Below are 24,539 nucleotides of genomic sequence, written 5' to 3' on the forward strand. Positions count from 1 at the left end.
GAACTCTGATCTTGCTCAGATTTTTACAATTACCAAAAAAAAAAAAAAAAAGGGGGGACTTAATAGTTGTTTCCTTTTCTACTTTAAAGATGGCTTTAAAAAGATAAGTATAAGCTAAATTTACAAGGTTTTCAAGTCAGAAAGACCCATTAAGGAAGTACACAAAGGCCATGTGAGATGCTGCTGTGGATATTTGCATCCACAACAGGGAAGTGGCCTTGAGTCTTGGGTCAATAATCTCCCCCAGAGGTGGTATATAAGGGCTCCCCCCAGCAGAAGGGGCATCAGACCTTTCTAACCTCCTGAATCTCCCTGCTCACCTTCTCCTGAGTCCTCTCTACTGACACCATGGGGTGCTGTGGTTGTGGTGGCTGTGGTGGTGGCTGTGGTGGCCGCTGTGGTGGCTGTGGTGGCTGTGGTGGCTGCGGTGGTGGCTGCGGTGGTGGCTGTGGTGGCTGTGGTGGCTGCACCACCTGCAGATGCTACCGGGTCGGCTGCTGTTCCAGCTGCTGCCCCTGCTGCCGTGGCTGCTGTGGGGGCTGCTGCAGCGTCCCCGTGGTCTGCTGCTGCCGCCGCTCCTGTGGCTGTGGCTCCTGTGGCTGTGGCTCCTGTGGCTGTGGCTGTGGCTGTGGGAAGGGCTGTTGTCAGCAGAAGTGCTGCCAGTGTAAGTGCTGCTGCCAGAAGCAATGCTGCTGCTAGGCGGCCAGCAGAGCCTCTGTCCCCGGGCAGCAGAGGCGGAGGCCTTTCCTCCCCTCTGTCCACCTGCCCTACCTGCTGGCACCTGGCATTCTGGGACTTAGCTCTTGGCCTCTGACTTTGGTCCTGAATGTGGGTTCCTATCTTTTCTGCTTTCTGGGTTTTTAATTTTCCTACCCAAAAAGTTCCCAGTCAAATAGTTAGAGCCAAAACAAAGACACGACTATGGCCTTGTTCCTAAAGAAAAGCTAACATCACTGAGCTTAATCCAATAGGGTCTCGATTCCCAATATTCTCTACCTGTCTGATTATTTCACACAATTTATATGTTTTTCTGTCTGCCCCCTTTCCCACTGGTATTCTTATTTGTCAACAGCTGTTCTTTACGTTTCCAAATAAAATAAAATAATCGTTAAAAGTTTCCCTTTGCCTTTATTTTTGTTTGACCATATCCTACCTCCTGGAAAATCTTAATCTCCCTTAAAAGGCCTTGGTGATGGGTAATAATAGTGAGCAAGGTCCATGTGGATACTTTTCCTGTCCCTGCACCCCAGTTACCCACACAAACAGAACACGTAAAGTATGACTTTTATCTACAGTTTGGATTCTATTTTGAGGCAAGAGTTCCATTTACAGATAGACAAATTCCCCTAATTTATTAAAAATCTCAGAAGGATCCTAGTGAGTATGGCTCAGAGGATAGAGCATTGGCCTGTGAACTGAAGGGTCCAGGGTTCAATTCCAGTCAAGGGCACATGTCTGAGTTGCGGGCTCAATCCCCCTGAGTAGGGGTAGGCAGGAGGTAGCCAATCAATGATTCTCCCTCATCATTGATGTTTCTATCTCTCTCTCCTTCTCCCTTCTTCTCTGAAATCAATAAAAATATATTTTTAAAAAAGAAAAAGAAAAAAGAATCTCAGAAGAAAGAGGGTGGGGGGCAGGAGGAGATTAACCAAAGATCTTATGTGCATATATGCATTACCTATGGGCATAAACAATAGTGTGGTGAAGGCCTGGGGCAGGGCTGGAACCAGATGGAAAGGGGCAATGGGGGGAAAAAAGGGGTCATGTGCAATACTTTCAACAATAAAGATTGAAAATAAATAAATAAAAGACAACCCTAAAAAAAGCATGTTTTATTCACAAAGAACCCATTTAAACACATTTTCAGAAACACCCCTACTACCAAGATAAGGATGACTACATTGATTTTTGATTTCCATCCACTGGGGCTGTTTCCTCTTTGCTCGGAGGGCAGAGTTCCACCTCTGCAGTGCAGCCTTTTATTTTTCCCTCTAAATCCAGCCGGCAGTGCCCCTTAGAGCTTTGGTGTTGCTAGTTTAGCTTTTCCATCAGGCTGTGCTAAATGAGTCATCAGCAATGGACATGGAATTTACCAGCCTCAGGCTTCCCTGGTTCTTTCCAAGTGAATTGCTGTTTGCTTTTCTGTCTGAATTCATTTAACCTTGAGTGGGATTGTTAAGGTTTAGGATTTCCCTCAAATTCATTTCAGATCTTACTCAATAACTTAAACTATGTTTTCATTTATTTCTTCCCAAGCCTAGAGGGACCGTGAGCAGTCCTTATCTAATTTGTGTCTTTTTGTCAGACTGTGATTGTCCATTCCTGATAGGAAAATCATTAGATGGGTAAGACCTATTTATTTTATACCTAGGAAGGAAACTCGACTTTAGTTAATCCTCAACCACTATCATTCACTTTGAAGATACAAATTGAAATACAAATAGTATTTGATAATTGAGACCATGAGTAGTATTTAGGACATAATTATTTTAGAAGACTCTTTACTTTGTGTTGACACATGTTCACATTGAGAAATACTTAGACATAAAGGCAGGCCTTTGGGCAAAGCGGGCTGTGCTCAGATCATTATGATCCAAGGCTGAATGTGAAACCTGCCATGGGTATTTCCATCAGAGGTGGGAAGATAGTTCTTGCAAACATTCAGAATGACGTCATGGAACTGAATCTTGTGGCTCCTTGTTCCCCGTAGACTTTTCAGTGTATGTTCTCTCCATCACATTTGGTTTATTTTGGACTAGAGGCAGAGAGTGGTGGAGGTGCTGTCACTGCAAAGTGAAGGCCAGCCATCCCTGTCTCTGCAGTAAGTTGCCGCATACCTTCATCACAAGGACCCAGTTTTCAGAGGGACTAATTCCTGAAAAGGCATCATGGTCACAATTAAAAATATATTTCTGTAATTCAACTGAGCTCAGCAAATCTTTTTCATTTTCAATCTATTATTGTTCTCGCTTAGTTTTCAAATCCTTATAGGTCCTGCATATAAATTTCCCACAGTAAGGGATATGGACAACATTTAGGCCAATTACTCAGAAAACCTAAATAAAGACCCAAATTTGAAATTGGATTATAGAGAGGAACCTACAACCATTCACCAACTGACATGAGATGTAGGATGTGTGCACATAGGTGTTCTTCCCGTATTCTTCAGTCCCCATCACCCTACCCCAAACCCCCATGCATATTTCCTGTCTGATTTCCTTGTGAATTTCATGGTAGCTTCATGTGATGGGAATTATGTGGACTATGCTCTGGTGGAGGAAGAGAGAACTGAATGTGTTAGGGAAAGCCAGAAACCACACTGTATCCATGTGCCACATTGTGCATGTGGCACATTTCTTTCATTTAAACATCAAGGATGATTCATCACATGGGTTCATTTTAGCCACAGCATTCCTTTAGGCCCTCAGCTCAGCACACACACAAACATGTGTATCATTGACACCCATCACACATGACCAAAAGTGTGTATTAGTTTGCCAAGGCTGCCATAACAAAGTAACACAGACTGGGTGGCTTGAACAAGAGGATTTTATTTTCTCACAGTTTTAGAGACTGAAAGTCTAAGATCAAGGTGTTGGTCAGTTTGGTTTCTTCTGCAGCCTCTCTCTCCTTGGTGTGTAGATGGCCGTCTTCTCTCTGTACATGTCTGTGTCTTATTTCTTCTTCTTATAAGAACACCAGTCTTAGAGATCAACCTAAGGACTTGTATGCATGCATATAAGCCTAACCAATGGACACAGACACCAGGGGGGTGAGGGCGAGAGTCGGGGGGCGGGGGGTGGGGGAGTCACTAGGGGAATAATGACTCATATGTAATACCTTAATCAATTAAAAAAAAACCCAAAAATTAAAAAACAAAACAAAACACCAGTCCCATTTGTTTAGGGCTCACCTTAATGACCTCCTTTTAACTTAATTATCTCTTTAGCCCAGCCAGCATGGCTCAGTGGTTGAGTATTGACCTATGAACCAGGAGGTCACGGTTAAATTGCCAGTTCAGGGCACATGCCTGGGTTGTGGCTCTATTCTTGGTGTGGGGCATGCAGGAGGCAGGTGATCAATGATTCTCTCTCATCATTGATGTTTCCATATCTCTCACTTTGTCTCTGAAATCAATAAAAATATATTAAAAAAAAAAGATTCTACCTCCAAGAATAGTCACATTCTGAGGTTATGGGAGTTGAGACTTCAACATATGGATTTTATAACAAAAGAATAACAAAACATAGAGATGTCATATGCTTTGTCCTTGATTTATGTGATTTTGCTAGTGACCTATGCTCAATATAATATGCCCTTGGTTTTTTTTCCCCCCGTAGCCATTATGGATTTATACTTATCTTCTTTCCATATCAAGCTGTCACCTATTTCACTGTAGGAATTCTGTCTTGGTGGCCCCCAAACGACCCAGCATGACGCCTGGCAAATAAATGTTCAGCAAGTGTCACTGGTTCACCGTGACCCCTGGGTCCTTCTCTCATAAATCAGTGTAAACACTGCGTATGACCCCTCAGTGAATCCTGACAACTCCATGCCTTCTAGTTACAGTGACTGAAAACAAACTCAGGTTCTAGTGAGTGGTGCAGGGACAGCAAGGGCCTCCGAAGCTTTACTTCTTTGCTAGGAGGGGCTGCATGTCCCAGAACTGTGCCAATAAACCTGACTGTGGGAAAACTGTCTCAGAATCCTCAGTGAGGAAAAGCTGGGTACGATAGATGGATGAAGGCATCATTCCTGGTCCCTTTCTCCTGGCTGAGAACAGCCACGTGAGATGTGGTCCTAAGGGTGGAGTCTGGGGAAGGGAGGATGAGTCAGAGGGTGGGGACCCTGGGGTAAATCCTAGAGACTGAGAGTAATGAAGGGGTTCTGGGTGGCCAGAGGAAACTGAGGCTTGGGACTTTTGAAGGCGATAACAAAATAGAAACAGAGCCAGGTGGGTACCCAAACTACCTTGTCAATGTAGAATTTGAGGAGGCTCATCTCATACCCTCCTCCTCAAACCGTATCTTCTGAATTCCACAGGGAATGACCCCTTTGGGAATTTTATCTGACATGGTTATTCATGTTTCCTTTGCTTATTTCATGTTATTTGGTCAGTTCTACCTGTTTAAGCATCCATCTTTGTCAGGTTCTGCTTGGGATGGCAAGGAAGCAGCCCACTGTGGGGGTGGCATAAGCATGTCCTTCTCCTGGGAGACACTCCCAAGGGGCTTGCCTGCCTTTGACCTCAGGCCCATCTGCCTGACCCAACAGGCATCTCCCTGACCCTTTTCCCTCTCATTTTGCTCTAAATCAACCATGATGGATCAAGAATCCAGAGTCTACAGAGAAAAGGGCCAGGGGTCATGACAGGAAATTAACAGAAGGGGTGTCTGGGGACAGGTTTTATTGTGGCTCCTTCAGAGAAGGCTGAGGGGGTGATATGGAAGTGGCTCATAATATGATTATTTTGAATCTAATGCTCATCTTCTCATCTTACAACTGAAAGCTGATTTTGTAGTTTGACGTGGGTGGTAGATGTCCATGATGCCTGCCCTGGCTGGAGCCGACTTGGTCATTGGGGTCTGGGACAGCTGAGTTTGAGGATATGGTGCTTAGTGAGGGGTGGTGGCCGAATGGAAAGCACACATGAGCTATAGTGCTAATGGTCAAAGAAATGTGATGAGATGCAAGCTTCCATTTATGTTGTGTTTTGGAGTGATTCTCAGCAATGAGGCATGTCAATCAAAATCAACACGCAGTGGAAGAGGACACTGGAAGCAGACAAAAGTGACCATCACAAATGATGGCAAGTTCCTCAGTGGCCCTATGACCCCGCAGGGTCGTGCACATAGTCACGTACGCAGACTTCGGTTGCTAAGGCTCTATCGAGGGAGAGGTGTGGGGAGAGCTTAATTTATGACATTGAGGTGCTAAGATTGGGGATGTGCCTCTAAATCCTTTCATTCTTGATAAACCCACAACAGATTAGTCATTCATAAACCATCTACATCTATTGCAAATAATTTATCTAGATTTTGATTCATTGATCACTTTACACATATAATGTCTGCCTCATCTGATAGAATCTAAACATGTTTTCCCCCATGAGCGGGCAGTGTTAGCACTGGACAGAGAAGAAGAAATGGCTCTTTGAGGCTGATTTAATATAATTTATTAACAAGGAAGTTGTTTTGCATACACAGAAATGACAATGCAGTGGTAAGAACAGGAGATAAATAAAGAAGCATTTCAAGAAGGTAGAACATTAACTATCTTGTCTCTGTTTTGGAGAGGACATGATTGCAATGGTGACTGACAGAGAAGACAGTCCAACTATTACTTTGGTTGGTGGTTATTAAACGTGGGCATGATCACAGAAACTACAGAAATGTGAGGTTCCTGTGGTTGGTCATAAGGCCCAGGTCAAGGTTGTGACTTGCAGGTCAGAGAAGAACAGGCAGGAAGGGAGGAGGAAGTCTTACCTGCAGCACCTTCCAGAGGCCGGCTGGCCCGCCTAGCAGCAGCATTGCTTCTGGCAGCAGCACTTACACTGGCAGCACTTCTGCTGACAACAGCCCTTCCCACAGCCACAGCCACAGGAGCCACAGCCACAGGAGCCACAGCCACAGGAGCGGCGGCAGCAGCAGACCACGGGGACGCTGCAGCAGCCCCCACAGCAGCCACGGCAGCAGGGGCAGCAGCTGGAGCAGCAGCCGACCCGGTAGCATCTGCAGGTGGTGCAGCTACCACAGCCACCACCACAGCCACCACAGCCACCACCACAGCCACCACAGCCACAGCCACCACCGCAGCCACCGCAGCCACCACAACCACAGCACCCCATGGTGTCAGTAGAGAGGATTCAGGGGAGGTGAGGAGTGATAGTCAGGAGGTGAGGGAGGATGATGCCCCTTCTGCTGGGGGAGCCCTTATATACCACCTCTGGGAGTGGGAGAGGGAGGACACATGACCACTTCCTTGTTGCTATTTGCCTCCATTGACATGGAAGAATCCATCATCTTTTATTTACTTCCCTTTTAGATATCTTCCCACATTTTCAGTTTTGTTCATTTTTAAAATATTATGTTTTAATGTGAGTAAAAAAAAGGCCTAAGAGTTCTAGGGAAGCATTCTGGGAACCAGGCTGTCAGCAGGATGGGCAGACTTCTCTGCGCATCCATGATTCTCAGGGGACATCACTGTGTGTGTGACCTGTGGGCGGGGCTTACCTCCTCAGGCAGCCTCTGGGCCAGGTGATCTGTGGGCTTTGACGGGGAGCGGGAGGCGGGGGGAAGGGAGGGTGGGCACAGGGAAGGTTAAGGCACAGTCCCAGACCTGAAAGAGCTTGCAATAGGAAGTATAATCGGGAGCTGGGGATGCGAAAAGGGTAACAGATTCAAAAGCTGCTGCCAAGGCCAGATGCCATCACTGGATTTGCTGACCAGTGGAAATGTTTACTTTTTACCTCTTCATTTGGAGCATACCATTGTGACTGGTCTTCTCACACCTGGGCCGGAATGATTGTTTTAAAAACAGAAATAAATCCTCTCACACATCTGCATTTCCATGATGTAATTGTTGGTGTGTTTTGCTTTGGATGGGAACTACTTCTTGTCCTTGATTATATGATATCAGTGGATGTCTGAGAGCAACAGCCCTGTGCTTATAGCATGACCTTGGCAACTGTGGAGCAGGTGGGTCCCTTAGGGAGTGCAGGTGTAGAGACCAGAGAAACAGGAGGCCTGACAGGGGAGAGGAGTTTGCACCTTTACGGAGGAATGTGTCCAGGTGGAATTTGAGGGATGGTGACTAATACTAATGCTGAAAAAAATATAAGGCAAGAACATGAGAGTGAGAGTGGGCTCTTCATTGCTGTAGGAGCATCTGGGGCCATCACTGAGGGTGCTGGGGACGTGGATGGGGGCACGTTGGCTGTCAGATTCCCCAGATTCATTTTGTAACAGGTTTGCTGCTCAGAGTCTATTTTTCCCAATCTGGTAGGATTGTTCTTCGGCAGTTTGAGTGCGAGGAAATACTGTAACGTGATTTCAACCGAATGTATGGAGAGAAAACCAGTGAGATGTGGAAAGGAGCCCATAGCAACTGGATGCCTTCTTACTGCCAAATCTCAAAGATTCAACTGTGTTTCCGTGAAAATGAAGATCCCTACAACATGTTAGCATCTTGTTTGCTTCTAACGTGACCTTAAAAAGAAAAGCTGAAATGAGCAATTGTCAAATATTGTAAACAGGCATAACCGTAGATACCCTTATTTGGAAACTGTAGTAACAACAACAAGGAAGTGACCACTGGTCATGTGCTCTAGATCACTCCCTCTCCATCCCCAGAGGTGGTATATAAGGGCTCACCAGGAGAAGGAGCATCAAACCTTTCTAACCTCCTGAGTCTCCCTGCTCACCTTCTCCTGAGTCCTCTCTACTGACACCATGGGGTGCTGTGGTTGTGGTGGCTGCGGTGGTGGCTGTGGTGGCCGCTGTGGTGGCTGTGGCGGCTGTGGTGGTGGCTGTGGTGGTGGCTGTGGTGGCTGTGGTGGCTGCACCACCTGCAGATGCTACCGGGTCGGCTGCTGCTCCAGCTGCTGCCCCTGCTGCCGTGGCTGCTGTGGGGGCTGCTGCAGCGTCCCCGTGGTCTGCTGCTGCCGCCGCTCCTGTGGCTGTGGCTCCTGTGGCTGTGGCTGTGGAAAGGGCTGTTGTCAGCAGAAGTGCTGCCAGTGTAAGTGCTGCTGCCAGAAGCAATGCTGCTGCTAGGCGGCCAGCAGAGCCTCTGTCCCCGGGCAGCAGAGGCGGAGGCCTTTCCTCCCCTCTGTCCACCTGCCCTACCTGCTGTCACCCGGCATTCTGGGACTTAGCTCTTGGCCTGTGACTTTGGTCCTGAATGTGGGTTCCTACCTTTTCTGCTTTCTGGGTTTTTAATTTTCCTACCCAAAAAGTTTCCAGTCAAATAGTTTAGAGCCAAAACAAAGACACGACTATGGCCTTGTTCCTAAAGAAAAGCTAACATCCCTGAGCTTAATCCAATAGGATCTCGATTCCCAATATTCTCTACCTGTCTGATTATTTCCTCCCATTTATATGTTTTTCTGTCTGCCCCCTTTCCCACTTGTATTCTTATTTGTCAACAGCTGTTCTTTACATTTCCAAATAAAATAAAATAATCGTTAAAAGTTTCCCTTTGCCTTTATTTTTGTTTGACCATATCCTACCTCCTGGAAAATCTTAATCTCCCTTAAAAGGCTGTCAGCAGAAGTGCTGCCTGTGTGCTATTGTCAGGAGCAATGCTGCTGCTAGGCGGCCCGTCTGCAGGTGCTGGTGGTACCCAATCTGTTGGTAAGACTGCCCTCCTGTCCATCTTCTTGCTCTCCCCACTCTCCTCAACACCCCCATGGTCCTGTGCTCTCTTCCTGTCTTTCTTTGAAGTTTTTCATCTGAAAAGTTTTCAAACTATTAAGCACCATCTCACGGAAAGGATATCAGCTCACCCCAGCACCCGAGTTACTGTGCAAATCGCTCAACTCAGCCAAGTGAAATCACGATTCCTAATGTTGGGTTTGATGGCTATGCTCACTCCTGTCAGCTCTGTTTTTGTTCTGTGTTTTCCTGTCCACATGCATCGCTTTCCCCTTTGTGTGTGTATACACTGAGTGGCCAGATTATTATGACCTCTGAATGCATAATAATCTGGTTACTCAGTGTATATCCTATATAATAAAAGGCTAATATGCAAATTGTTCCCTCAACCAGGAGTTCGACCAGCAGGCAGGCCCACCAACCGCCCATGTCCCCTCCCCCTGGCCAGGCTGGCTGGACCCCACCCATGCACGAATTCATGCATCGGGCCTCTCAAATATATATATATATATATATATATATATATATATATATATATATATACTCAGTGGCCACATTATTATGGGTTCAGAGATCATAATAATCTGGCCACTCAGTGTATGTGTTCTTAGTGATCACATAATGTTAACCAAATTTCCTAATAAAATGAAAACTACATGCTCATAAAAAGTATTCTTTATTTGCTCTCATGGGTCTGAGCACACAAATTCCTGGTTTGTTGTTCTAAAACTTGAGAACTTGCCTTTGAACGAAGCCTTCAAAGCCCTTGCATGAGTGTCAGCACACGCAAAGGTCCTGTAAGAAGCTCTGGCCAGGTCTCTGGTGACCGCGGTGGCCCCTCAGTGAAACACCCCTTTGCCTCAAAGACTCCTCCTCCCTCACACCCCGTGTGTCGTCTCCCCAGGAGAGATGGCGTGTTTTATTGATGTAACATGACATGTCCCTTCAGCAGCTGTCCCCCAAGCCGAGCACAGGCATTCCCATTTAGACCCAAATATAGAGTTTGACTGTGGGACCACCATTTGGGCTTTGGGTGGGTTTATTTTACTGATACGTTCAATCTTTTTCTTTCCGTTTTTCCTTTTTGTGCATGAAGTTTTCTTTTTTCAACTTCGTTAGTACACAGCAACATTCAATAAAATACACGGGGAGCGCTTTAAATGCAATCACATACCATTTCACACAGGAATGCCTTCTGAGAAATGCGTCGTTCAGCGATTTCGCCGTTTGCGAACATCATTGTGCACTCACACCAACCTAGATGTAGAGCCTACTACATGCCGAGGCTGTGTGGTATGGCCTGTTACTCCTGGCTACGAACCTGTACAGCATATTACTGTACAAAAACACATAAGATGAAATCACGCCCAAAAGCAAATGATGCAATCGGTAAACGTGAGGTGTATGAGACTGCTCCCGGAGTAACAAGACATACTGTTTTATAGCAAACTTGGTTGTATTTTTTTAATAAATAGAAAGAGTTCACTCTCAAATAACAACAAAAGTATTAGATGCATAGAAGTTTAGATTATATATTTTTAGTATATATTCTTAATCATTTTAATCTAGATCAACAGGTATTTTTAAAAAAATATTTTTATTGTTTTCAGAGAGGAAGGGAGAGGGAGAGATGAGAGAGAATTATTGATCTGCTGCCTCCTGTACTCCCCACACTGGGGATCAAGCCCCTAGCCTAGGCATGTGCCTTGCCCGGGAATCCAACTGTGAACTCCTGGTTTATAGGTTGATGCTCAACCACTGAGCCACGCTGGCCAGGCAAGATCAACAGGTTTTAATTATATTTTATCTTTTTAAAAATTTAACTAGCCCTAACCTATTTGGCTCAGAGGATAGAGCGTGGGCCTGCAAACTGAAAGGTCCCAGGTTCGATTCCAGTCAAGGGCATGTACCTTGGTTGCGGGCACATCCCCAGTAGGGAATGTGCAGGAGGCAGCTGATTGATGTTTCTCTCTCATCGATGTTTCTAACTCTCTATCTCTCTCCCTTCCTCTTTGTAAAAAATCAATAATATATATATATATATATATATATATATATATATATATATATATATATATATAAATTTAACTATATTAACTTTTAAAATTTTGTGTTTGCATGGAGTGAATTTTCCGTCTCCCCTCCCCAAGCTTTAGATGTTTTTATGTTTTATTTCTATTTTCTATAAATACAGTATAGTTATGACCTTTTTAAAATCCAACTCAACCATATTTTTCATAATTTTTAGTTTTTTACTGGGTAGTTTAGCTTAGAATTGCTTGATTATTAAGAATTCAAATGCCCATATATCCATCATCAGGTTTCATCAATTACCAACTCAGAGCCAGTCTCATTTCATCAATACCCCAAACACTTTCCCCTTCCCCCAAAAAGATGATTTGAATCTTGTATCATATAATTCAATAAAAATGTCACTTGTATCTTTAAAAATAAGGGCTCAAAAAAGCATAAGCAGAAACTACTATCACACCTAAAATGTTAATAATTTTCTAATATTGTCTAGGCAATGTTCAAATTTTCCGAATTGTCTTATGTTTTTAGTGTCTTGATATGAATCAAAATTCAAATAAAATTCACACATTGTGATTGATTGAGAAATCTCCTAAGACACTATCAATCTCTTTTCTCCTCAAATTTCATTTGTTGAAAAAAACTAGAGTTTCCCGCATTCTACTGGTTTTTGGTGATATCCCTGGTTGTCATTTAATAAATTCTTCTGTCTCCTCTATTTCCTGTAAATTATTCAATCTAGAAGTTCATGTAGTGATAACTGACATGTTTGTACATATTTTTTTGCCATTATAGTTTCCCCTATGTTTCATGTTCCTTAATCCCCCCTTTCTTCCTTTAATTCTTTTTGTGTTAATATTTTTCTATATAATATGTTTTATTCCTCTTTTCTGTATAGCAATTGTATAATCTGCTTCCAATGTTTTAGGGAGTTAGACTTGAAACATTAACTCTTAAATAAACAAAGCAATGGTGTTTGAGGGTGGTGGTGAGTGTTGTCTGCCCGGGGACAGGCAGTAAGGGGGAGAATTATCTGAAGAGAATTTAAAAACACTAATAAAACTGATTAAAAGTCTGCCTTCATTTTATTACTCCCATGATCCAGCAGTTCTAAGCTACAGTTCTAAGCTATGATGGAGATAAAATCTGCCTCTCTGCCCGATGGACTGCTACCATACTCCCTGCTTGGTGACTAGTCACTAATTTCTATCCTCCTCCAGAGCAGTGTAAAAATCTTTAGTTTTGAACATTCTTCTACTAGCTCATACTCTTGTCCAGTATTTTAGTCATCTGTTTGAAACCGCCTCAAGACAAATATAAGTACAGATGCTTTTCGAATTATGATGGGTTGTGTCCTAATAAGCCACTGCCCATCAGCACCACTTTAAATTATCACCTCTCTCTCTCTCTCTCTCTCTCTCTCTCTCTTTTAAATTTAGCCTGTAAAAAATGGGCCCCGGATTTATGTGAGTGCTGGCTTATGAAGACAAATTCCTCTGTCACTGCCCTGATTAGTTTTCTTTGTGAGCCTCCTCTCCCCCCGCCCCCCCTCCCCGCCCCGTAATTCCGTATTGTGTTCTGTTGCACTCATGGAGGATGCAGCCCCTGGGTTGCCACTGAAACCAACATTCCAGGTCACCGGGAGAGAGCACATGACAGATCCAGTGCTTCCTTGTCTGTTAAAATTTTTTACCAATTCGACCACTCATTAAAAAAATTGTATTTATATCCAGAAATTTTGAATTGTTTGTAAGGTGAGGATTTTTCTAATATCTAGCCTATTGTTGCTTTAATGGAAGTAAGTCTTTCTTAATTTAATATTTTTAAAAACACTTGTTGAAATTTCAAGCAACCCGGAAACCCCTCTTCTCCTTCTTCAAGCTCAGTCCCCCAATCCCATCGCCCTGATTGATTCCAATGAGGGGGGTGGCATTGAGGCCATCTCCATTAGAACAGAAAAGCAAGAAAACAGGATGATGCTTGAATGATCACCTCCCACACTAGCTCAAAATCGATATAAGTGGTTATTTTGTTTGCTAATGTAAAGCTGGCCTTCACCTTCAGCTATTTGTTAAGACACCAAAGTAGACTATGAAATAGTGATACCTAAGACCTCACATATCACATGTTTGAGTTAATGAGTGGGAAGTAAAAACACTCAACGGAGCTATCTGGACTGGATAATATCACATACATTAAACACAGGGGAAAATTTTCATTTTTGACATACATGAGGCTGCCCCAAATCTGAACGAATCCCCACTTCATGCACTTAAAATAAAAGCTTCACTATTCTACTTTTGTGAGGTAATCTTTCTTTAGAGTGCCCCTTCCCTTACTAAGCCCTCTGGGGTTACAACTAATATCCATTTTCATGATTCTGACTTTATGTAATTTAAGGTAGACGAAAGTACCAGTTATCCTACTTAGATAATCTAATGGGTGTGCAATCAGGGCCCATCTGGCGGGTCCCAGCGGGCTGAGTGCAATGGCTTCCTGCCAAGAGAGCTCCAGTGTCACTTTGCATTTCCCAGTGAGGACGGGAAAGATGGCAGCACAGCAGCTGAGGTTTTCAGGACCTCGAGGGGCCACTTAGCAGCACTGGCTTCTCCCTTTCCTGTTTCATGTCTGTACTTCCCACTCGTAATGGTGACGCGGTTCAGGACACACTGCTTCAAAATGTGGCACCTTGGCATACTGAATGTTTTTAATGGGAGGAACTGGAGATGTAGCAGGTGCAGGAGCAAGTCATAAGACCCTCATGTGAGAGGTGCCCCCCATACCCGGAGGAAAGGAGCAGCCTTATCTCTGAAGATGAAGGGGCACTGAGAGGGGTCTGAATGGATGGGCCATCCTATTTCCCCCAGTTTATTCCTCTTATTTGTTTTTGTACTATCACATTCTTTCATGACTCTACATTCTTCACCAGAACTAGTATAAAAAGCCCTAGCCAGTTTGGCTCAGTGGACAGTGTCAACCTGTAGATCAAAGAGTCCCGGGTTCGATTCCAGTCAAGGGCACATACCTCAGTGGCAGGCTCCTCCCAGGCCCTGGCCCTGTCTAGGCTCTGGGCAGGGCGCGTGCAGGAGGCAACCAATCGATGTGTTTCTTTCACATCAATAGTTCTCTCTATCTTACCCTCCCTCTTCCACTCTTTCTTAAAAAATCAATGAAAAAATATCCTCAGATGAGAATCCTAATATATATAAAGAGCTAGGTGGCGTCACGACTGAACAGGTGACTGGTCACCATGAAGTGCATGGAGCACCTCTCGGTCTCCCCTCTCCCTCAGCCCTGAGCCGCTCACCATGAGGGGGGGCTGTTGGTGGGGCAGGACTGGGGACTGTTGAGTGGTGGTGGCAGGCTGCTTCTCATGGTAGCCCTGAGCTTAGTGGAGCAGTCACCCAGGCGGCAGTGAGTTTCGAGAAGCAGTTGTGGGGCGGGGGAGTTTCATGGAGCAGTTGCGGGGTCGGGGAGCCTCACAGAGCAGTGGCCGGGAGGAGGGAGTTTCACAGAGCATCCAGCGGCGAGCTTTGCAGGGCGGCAGCAAACTTCGCAGAGCAGTCGAGGGGCCGCAAGCATCACGAGCATCCTGGGGCGGGGAGCTTTACCTAGCGTCGCAGGGCAGCAGAGGCCATGCAATGGAGGCCAGGCTAGGCCTAGGGACCCTAACCGTGCCTCTAGTCCTATCTAATAAAAGAGTAATATGCAAATTAACCATCACTTCGCTATATCCGCAAAGCCACGTCCACCAGCCAATCAGGAGCGAGTATGCAAATTAACCCAACCAAGGTGGCTGCGGCCATGGAGCGAGCAGGAGGCTTGGGTTTCTCCAGCAATGGAGGTAACCAAGCTTTCCACACACCCTGGCGGGCCCAGGCCTCCACTCAAGGCTACAAAGTTTCAATTATAGAATATAAATAAATCCCAGATCCCAGGGCCTCCGCTTGAGTTGCCAGGGGGCGTGGCAGGCCTGCAAACAACCACAGGCCACTTGCCCAGGCCATCCCACGCTTCAAGGGAACCCCCACCCTGATCCGGGACACCCTTCAGGGCTAACCAGCCGGCCCCCACCCATGCACCAGGCCTCTATCCTATCTAATAAAAGAGTAATATGCAAATTGACCATCATTCCAACACACAAGCTGGCTGCCCTATGTAGTCAAAGATGACTGCCCCCATGTGGACACAAGATGGCCACCACAAGATGGCCAGCAGGGGAGGGCAGTTGAGAGGGACCAGGACTGCAAGGGAAGGCAGTTGGGGGCGATCAAGCCTGCAGGGGAGGGCAGTTGTGGGTGATCAGGCCAGTAGGGGAGGGCAGTTGGGGGTGATCAAGCCTGCAGGGGAGGGCAGTTAGGGGTGACCAGGCCTGCAGGGGAGGGCAGTTAGGGGTGACCAGGCCTGAAGGGGAGGGCAGTTAGGGGTGACCAGGCCAGCAGGGGAGCAGTTAGGCATCAATCAGGCTGGCAGGGGAGTGGTTAGGGGGTGATCAGGCTGGCAGGCAGAAGTGGTTAGGGGTAATCAGGAAGGCAGGCAGGTGAGCACTTGGGAGCCAGCAGTCCTGGGTTGTGAGAGGGATGTCCGACTGCCAGGTAGGATCGGGGCCTAAACGGGCAGTCGGACATCCCTCGAGGGGTCCCATATTGGAGAGGGTGCAGGCTGGGCTGAGGGACACACACACCCCGTGCATGAATTTCGTGCACCGGGCCTCTAGTTAAAAAATAAAAAACGAGTATAAAAACACTCAAGTTTAATTATTTCATTGGGTCTTCATTTTCTTTTGAAGGCTCCTGTGTTACATATAATATATATTAAATAAATGTGTATGCTTTTCTCTTGTTAATCTGTCTTTTGTTACAGAGACCCAGTTGAGAACCAAAAGGAGTAAAAGTAATTTTTCTTCCCCACAGTATCAAGAACTGCTTTTAATAGGTTAAGCCTCAAGGTCATGCAGGGAGGGAGAGAGTGAAGGCAGTGAAAGTCGTGAGTGGAAGAGGGGCCTCCTTGCCCACTCTCTTAATCAAGAAGACATTGATGTTTGTCCAATCAGTTCCCCATCCCAAAGGGTATCTCTGCAAATTGGAAGGTGGAACTGGGGCAGGGTGAGGGGGATGGAGAGATATAGTAATGGGCAACTGATTTGTCACTAGTTGTGTGTTTTGATGTGACATTTGTGGGAAGTTATTACCGTATTTTCTGGCGTATAAGACGACTGGACGTATAAGACGACCCCCAACTTTTCCAGTTAAAATATAGAGTTTGGGATATACCCGCCCTGTAAGACGACACCCGACTTTTGAGAAGATTTTCCTGGGTTAAAAAGTCATTGTATACGCTGGAAAATAAGGTACTTCATTTACCTAAGTAAAAGTGGATTATTTTAAAATATTAACCTTTTTGAGATGTTGTGTGGTTATTTACACACTCCTTCCAAAACTTCTTCATACTTCAGACATGAATTTCATCTATTTTTTTAAAGATTTTTCCAGAACAGTCTATCATCGGTATACCACATCATGTTCTCATGCATTCAATAAAGATACTTTATAGTTACCACTCCTTATATAACTAGCTGTGTACTCAAAGATTCTTACATTTTCTAGATGAGGTAAAAATATTATTTAACTTTTCTCATGGGCCTTTTTTCCCTAACCTGCTAACAATCTTTGAGATGTGCTTGAAACCTCTTTTTGAAAAAGATCTCCATGGTCCTTTCAAATTGGAAAAATCCATAAAGAGCCTATGTTATAACAGTTTTAGATATGCTAAAAAAATAAAGGAAGAATTACATCCGGATGTCTGAATGAAGCCTTCTCTCTCATGAATCTCTGTGTCATATGAAAATGCTGAGTCATTGTAGTTTTTAAATTCCAATCTTTTAAAATGACATTTGGCATTATATTAAGGAGCTCATGGGATATCAAGAGTGCATAATCAATGATAAATTCACATTTGTGATTGAGATTAGGAAGTTAGCAATCGATATATCTCTGCATTCTTGGCTTTTAGAGTTTAATTTAAGCATATTTAATTAGATTCCTACAAAATCAATTTTTAAGAAGGTTGCTTTTCAAAACCAGGTACCTCCAATAACACATTTTGGTTTAAGGAAATATTTTCTAGAAATAGGATTTGTCTTCTGTTATGCCTTTGGACTGTACATTTTTTGCTTACCCTAGTCTGGCATCTGGGTAAACTTTAAAAAGTTTTATATAACTTTTCATGAAAGAACCTCAATGAAAGTTGTTCTAGCATTAAGGAGATTGGCAGAAATGATAAGAGATGATAGAAATACAAAGAAACATTTTAGAAGAGGGTCTTAACTCTATCTAGATTTCCCTTGGTGGAGAAGGTGAAAAGATTTGGAAATCTTGAATTACCTGTGAAACAAAGGTAATGCTTGACCTTTTCTGCCTAATTTAATTTTCTCCCCCATGCTTTGATGTGTGTGAATACCCGAGAGGTCAAAGTGTATTGATTTTCTAAGAAAGCAGACATTTAAATCAGGTAAGGAAAGATAGATTAATGGATTATCTTCATCTCAAGTTCTCTTTTGCCTACTTTAGTTATAAGAATAAATTAATTTCAAATTAAGACACAATGAATTTGTGGAAAAATAAAGGATCTAGAGATTGTTAATGTAAAAGTTCATTGAAAACCTAAGTGAATCCTAACAGTGTTGACTAGTGTGAATAGATGTTGTTTATTCAATTAAAAAAAGAGAGAAATACACCCATGAATTAAGTACACTGTGGACCAGGAATGGTGTGTTTTTACACTAGCATTTAATTTGTGTGAGACCTCATGAAATAAGTATTATATTCTTCATTTTGTTGATGAGAAAACTGAGACAAAAAAATACTGTACCTCTGAGGCAGGGGTAAGGGGTTGGGTAGAGGGTACAGATGAAACAAGATTGGCCATAAAGTAATAATTGTTAAAGTTGGATGATGGGACATGAGGCTTCATTAGGCAGTCTCTCTATTTAAAAAAAATACATTTGAAATATTCCAAAATTGAAAGTGTTTTAAAAGTCACTAATAAATCTGAAGATTCAAATCCATATTTTGCTAATTTCAAACTTGCATTCTCTCCATCATATCACACACTTAATAATTTCTGAAAAACTGGAGAGCAAATTGCAAGCTGGATAATAAATCAGGAATTCAAATTTTATTTCAGAAAATAACAATGGCTTGTTTTATGATCTCCAAAAGGATTGAATCTATCTGACTCTTAGTTTTAATATTTATTAGATGAAGATTCCTTCCTTCTATTGAACAAGTGTGAGATTAAAATAGATTATTTTAATATCCTGGTGGTATTTCATTTACTTGTGTTTTCTGAAATGACTTCTTTTTACCTTTTTGTTTTGTAAGAGGATAGCTCAATATCCTAACTGTTTTGTGTCAAATATTCATAGAAATATGTAAGGTTGACCATTTTGTTCATGAGACTAACTAGGTTTCCAGAATTTGTGAATAAAAATTTCCTATGATTGAACTTTAGCCCTGGCAAGGAAAACCCTTTAGCTGTAGGAAATTAGAACCGCTTTAACTGGAATGACATTATGGCTCTGTCTTGGGTAGTTCTTTCATTCTTTCACCTGCTTAATCAAAAAGTTTCTTAATAAATGGGATGTATCTTAACTACATCATATTTATATTTCTCAATACAAATATTTTTTTTATTGGCAACATTATGTTAAACGAAACAAGCCAGATTCCATTTATATGACTTTCTAAACTCACAAAGCTAACAGAAATAGAAAGCTGATTAGTGATTGCAAGGGAGTAGGATGGAGGGAGGGGAGAGAAGGGATTGACTACACTGGGGCATGGGGCACTGTGTGGGCTGAAGGAACTGTTCTTTATCTTCATTGTCAGCTCTGATGGGGAGAGAATTTATTTAAAACAAGAAAGACTACTGCAATCAGGAGAATGCACTGATTTCTGAAATCTGCAAGCATTTTAAAAATCAAACAGAAGAGTTTTCTTTTATGGGATACTCCTTTGCTATAGGGCAAGCGGACATTAAGCAGGATCTTTGGTGGAGAAGCTGGACCAGCAAGGGGAAATGAGCAGTGCCCCACTGTGGTCAGCTAATTCTCAGGAGAAGCTGATAAGGTGGAGCACGTTTCAAGTGTGTGTGTGTGTGTGTGTGTGTGTGTGTGTGTGCGCGTGCACGCTTGCTCAGGGTTGGGGGGGGGGGGGCAAACAGGGCATAGTGACCTGTAGAAAAGAGAGAAGAGCCAAGCGAGGCAGAGAAAATGCACAAGCACAGGGCAGAAGTAGAGGAAGGATATTTGAGCTGTGTGTGTGTGTGTGTGTGTGTGTGTGTGTGCGCGCGCGCGCGTGCCACCTTTTGTGCTGGCAACTATAGTCTCCACCCTAGCCCCCCCACATTGGGTGCAAGCAACACATTTGGAATCTGGAAGCCTCAAGATATGACGATAGTGGGAATAGCACAGGCATAGGCACAAAAAGCCAGCTTAGATACCTAGGATGTTCCAGCAGGAAGGGATAGACAGGTGACCTGTCTCCACCCCTGCTTTGAACCATTGGGAGCCTGAGATCCAGGCAGCATGAACCTGAGTCACAGCCAGAGATGGGATTTAAATTCAGGGCCTCCAACTCCCAGGTCACATGCTATCTGGGGGTCAGAACTTACAAGGCCCACAATCCAGTTACCAATAACCATAAGGGTCACTGGGCGCCACTGTCTTAAAGAAGGAAGCCTGGGCCTCAGGAAAGAGGGTGCCCCCTATAATCCTGGCAGTGTGGCCCCCAGGAGAAGGACTATTTTTCTGCCTCGGAGTTCCAACAGCCATGTCTGCACCAGTGCTCAAGGCTGTGGGCCCGCCTCCCATGGGCCCCGTTTTCGGAACACAGAGCAGGATGGCATGCTTCCGGGGGCAGCCTCACCTACAGAGAGCCCTCTGTCTTCCCTTTGCCGGTGGCCATTAGGTGACATCAGCCTGCCGTCCTGGTGAGCAGACCTTCCCTGTATGCTCTTCAGCTTCCATTATGTGACCAGTTTGTGTTTTACTCTGGGTTTGCTCCCATGTCTTGCTCTTCCTCTGAAGAAGGCCACCTTTTGCCATTTCAAACTGAGAACCCAGACTATTTTTGCAGAACTGCCTGGCCGGCGCCCATAAGCAATACCTTGCAGTTCAGGAGGACCAAGAGAGCCAGCCTCAGTGAGTGGGAGTGACCTGCACAGCTCCCTCTCCCTCCAGAGTCAGGAGCCCCAAGGCCAAGTGTGCTCACTGAAGGTCCTTTCCTTTAGGCAATCTTGGGTACACCAGGGCTTCCCCATGGCCCCGTCAATGGACTCTGCACTCTCTCAAAGGGACCTGATCCTTTTGAATTTTGCACAGCCCTAGATAAAATCCCTTTTGATAAAAGGGTCTGCTCCTGATTATTAGAACATTATGGGATGCCGAAGTATCCTATCTAATAAAAGAGTAATATGCAAATTGACCATCATTCCAACACACAAGATGGCTGCCCCCATGTGGTCAAAGATGGCTGCCCCCATGTGGACACAAGATGGCCACCACAAGATGGCCGGCAGGGGAGGCAGTTGTGGGCAATCAGGCCAGCAGGGGAGGGCAGTTGGGAGGGACCAGGCCTGCAGGGGAGGGCAGTTGGGCGTGATCAGGCCAGCAGGGGAGGAAAGTTAGGGGTGACCAGGCCTCCAGGGGAGGGCAGTTGAGGGGGGGGACCATGCCTGCAGGGGAGGGCAGTTGGGGGGGGACCAGGACTTCAGGGGAGGGCAGTTAGGGGCAACCAGGCTGGCAAGGGAAGGCAGTTAGAGGTGACCGGGCCAACAGGGGAGGGCAGTTGGGGGCAACCAGGCCTGCAGGGAGGACAATTAGGGGTGACCAGGCTGGCAGGGGAGGGCAGTTAAGGGCAATCAGGCCTGCAGGGAAGCAGTTAGGCATCTATCAGGCTGGCAGGGGAGTGGTTAGGGGGTGATCAAGTTGGTAGGCAGAAGTGGTTAGGGGCACTCAGGCAGGCAGGCAGGCGAGTGGTTGGGATCCAACAGTCCTGGATTGTGAGAGGGATGTCCGACTGCCCGTTTAGGCCCGATCCACCCCCCATGTAAAGTTGGTGTGCACTCAAATGAAACCAGTCTGAGGCAGCTGCTCCTCTCTGGACAGGCCCATGATGGAATTCAGAAGGAATAGGGGGATTGGAATGAGTGACTTTTCCCTGCAGGCCAGTCTGGTGCTCAGACCCTTTAGACTCATTTGAGTTGTCACTGCCAACACAAAAACGAAGGCTGTGACTTCTCAATGTGCAGTGTGACTTCATTAAAGACTGATCTTAGCCTCAGAGTCCAGCCTAGCCTCCGAGCATCGGAGCTGAGACTGGGAGCCTTGGAAAGTGGAGCATCTCTCTCCAAGAGCCTGGTGAGGCCCACAACCTGGTGAGAAGTGAGCAATTGAGAACTCTGGGTGGTGGAGTCGGGCGCCAGTTCTTCAACCTGAATGCAGCTTTTCTCCCATGTCCTTTCTCTACTCCACGTTCCTGATGCTTGAGCAAGAGTGATCTCTCTTGCCTTAGCCAGTTTGGATCAGTGGATAGAGCGTCAACCTGTGGACTGAAAAGTCCTGGGTTCGATTTCAGTCAAGGGCATATGCCCGAGTTTCGGGCTCTATCCCTAGTAGGTTTGGTGCAGGAGGTAGCCAATCAATGATCCTCTCTCATCATTGATGTTTCTGTCTCTCTCTCCCTCACCCTTTCTCTCTGATATAAATAAAAAATATATATTAAAAAAAAAAGAATGGCCTCTCTCTTTACCCTTGTTTCTGTTTTCTCTATATCTACTGTAGTATCATTTAAAAAATTTCCTCAAGATCCTTGACAGAATTCTTCCTTTCAGAATTCTCTCTGTACACTTCTACCCCATTTGAGTGTTTGATCATTCACTTCTTCATTCATTCATTCATTCATTCATTCATTCATTCACAGATTTATCCACCAAGTGTTTTGGAGCTTCTATCTGGGACAATAGGTGATAAACTTTTGATCTTTGTTCTTGAAAATAATACAGTCTAGTAGGGAAACTTGAAAAATAAATTTATAGTCTTAATAGTGATAGGGTTGTAAAAGCTCTGACCTGAACACCAATCTAACCCAGTGGTTCTCATCAGGGGCGTTTTGCCTTCTAGAGATACAGATGTCAACATTTGCAAACATGTTTGGTTGTCATGACAGGGTGGATGTGTGTGTGTGCGCTAATAGGATCTAGTGGGTTAGAGGCCAGTGACGCTGCTGAACATTCTACAGTACAGTGGCTAGCCCCCCATGACCAAGAATGACCACACCCCAAACGTCAATATTGCTGAGGGGGAGAAACCCTGACAAAGGGCTTCAGAGCACTATAGCCACAAGGCACATTCCCAGGAGAAATCCATTTAATAACGTGCACTCTTTGTTTTTTGTTTTTTAATCCTCACCCGAGGATATTTTTCCATTGACTTTTAGAGAGAGTGGAAGGGAGGGGGAGAGACAGAAAGAAACATCAATGTGAGAGAGACACATTGATTGGTTGCTTCTGGCAAGCACCCCGACCAGGGCCCAAAATTGAGCCTGCAACCAAGGTACGTGCTCTTGACTGGAATTGACACTGGGACCCTTCCGTCCACCAGCTAATGCTCTATCCACTGAGTCAAACCGGCTAGGGTTATAATGTGCACTCTTTGGATGCACTTATACGGTGTTCCTATAATGTGCTGTGAACTAGGTAGTTAATTGTCAGGTTTCTTACTACCCTCAGCTTTTTTTTCTTAATGGTGTGGTTTAATTTACGTGAGGCCTTAGGTCCATCCTAGTTCACTTGGTTTTGCCTAAAAATTTGACACTAGTTAGGGACCTTGTTACCACAAGGAAAGGACTGTTTGTGTTAAAAGAGCTTTTAAAGAACAAACTGTATGAAAATTTTACCTTTTCTACACGTGCCCTCCATAATGGGTACATTATCTAAAGAGAAGAGGACTTTTCTCTTTTCCCCAGAAGCAAGTTCGTATAGAGGAAATGAGTTTAAGGTGAATCAAATCCTAGAACAGGTTTCTTGGAGTCAAATTGGAATTTTCAGGAAGCACATGAGAATAATATTCTCTCAACAATGGACCTTAAATGTTGAATAAATGTGTGGATGTGGAACACCCCAACTTCAAAAATATTAATCTTCAAAGTCTTATTTGATGTAGAAGCTGCATTATGTCAGGAAAATCCAAGTGAATTGTTGGGCTCACTTCAAAGAAGGCTCTGGGCTCCACCCTTCTCACTATGGAGCATTAACTCTTGCATCAGCCCACCTCCCCACCCCTTCCGTACATCACTACCTTTGCAAAAGTATTTCAAATGTCCAAAATATGTCCTGGAGAAAAGGAAGAGTGCATGGACAAGTATCTAAAAACTCCCCAACTATTGTAGCTTCTCAGCAGGGAGGGAAGTTTTGCCAAGGCAGAAAGCCAGGGGTCGCTGAAGGGTGAATCCAGACCTCCTCAAGGTCACTCAGTCTCCCTGCCTTTTTCCTATTGGAAAAATGCAATATCAGAATCCAGCTGTAGGTAAATAAGGATGAAGCAAACACTTACCAGCCAACTCAGGGAAAAGCAATAAATACTCAGGGACACACGTGTCCTCTCCCCTGCCCCTCCCACCTTGTCACACCTTGCCTGTCCCCTTTCCATGGTACACTCTTTGTTGTCAGCTGCCATTGTCACCAAAATGAAGGCTTCCTATGTCTTAAGGGCTTTTAATGGCAATTGAATGAAAGTATAATATGCATGAGAGGCCAGAGAAAAAATTATACAGTCTGAAAAAAAAAAACCACAAAAAAACAACTTAGCTGTGGAGCAGAGATAGGATTGAAGGTTGTAAGACTCCAGTCTGGATTAACTGGGTTATTCTAGCAGATATCTGGTTATGGTAGGGCATGGGGAAGCTGGGTGTGGAAAATAGTATTAATTAGAAGTCGACAAGCTTAGGCAAGTCCCCACAGCTACGATTAAGAAAAGATGCAAATATTTAAGTTGCCTTGATTGGGAACCCTTGAAATAAGAAGGTAACTCGTAGAGTAGTAGTATTCAAACTTCTTGGAACATAGCCTGAGAAAGAA

At 44.5% G+C, this 24,539-nt stretch overlaps 3 protein-coding genes across 3 annotated transcripts; 2 read left to right on the forward strand and 1 right to left on the reverse strand.

Moving 5' to 3' along the window:
* Positions 1–348: 348 nt before the first annotated feature.
* On the forward strand, positions 349–699 carry LOC307106586 (uncharacterized protein; the record flags this gene model as incomplete). The annotated part of the gene is made up of 1 exon (XM_079783146.1): positions 349–699. The coding sequence occupies one exon, from the start codon at positions 349–351 to the stop codon at positions 697–699; it is 351 nt and encodes a 116-aa protein (XP_079639272.1).
* Positions 700–6,517: 5,818 nt separating this feature from the next.
* LOC307106647 (small cysteine and glycine repeat-containing protein 7-like) lies at positions 6,518–6,847 on the reverse strand (the record flags this gene model as incomplete). The annotated part of the gene is made up of 1 exon (XM_079783266.1): positions 6,518–6,847. The coding sequence occupies one exon, from the start codon at positions 6,845–6,847 to the stop codon at positions 6,518–6,520; it is 330 nt and encodes a 109-aa protein (XP_079639392.1).
* A 1,603-nt stretch (positions 6,848–8,450) lies between these two features.
* LOC307106657 (small cysteine and glycine repeat-containing protein 10-like) lies at positions 8,451–8,771 on the forward strand (the record flags this gene model as incomplete). The annotated part of the gene is made up of 1 exon (XM_079783275.1): positions 8,451–8,771. One exon carries the CDS (start codon positions 8,451–8,453, stop codon positions 8,769–8,771), a length of 321 nt encoding a protein of 106 aa, XP_079639401.1.
* Between the last annotated feature and the right edge of the window lie 15,768 nt (positions 8,772–24,539).

This window comes from Cnephaeus nilssonii (assembly GCF_951640355.1).
Source record: "Cnephaeus nilssonii genome assembly, chromosome: 10".
Taxonomy (NCBI): domain Eukaryota; kingdom Metazoa; phylum Chordata; class Mammalia; order Chiroptera; family Vespertilionidae; genus Cnephaeus; species Cnephaeus nilssonii.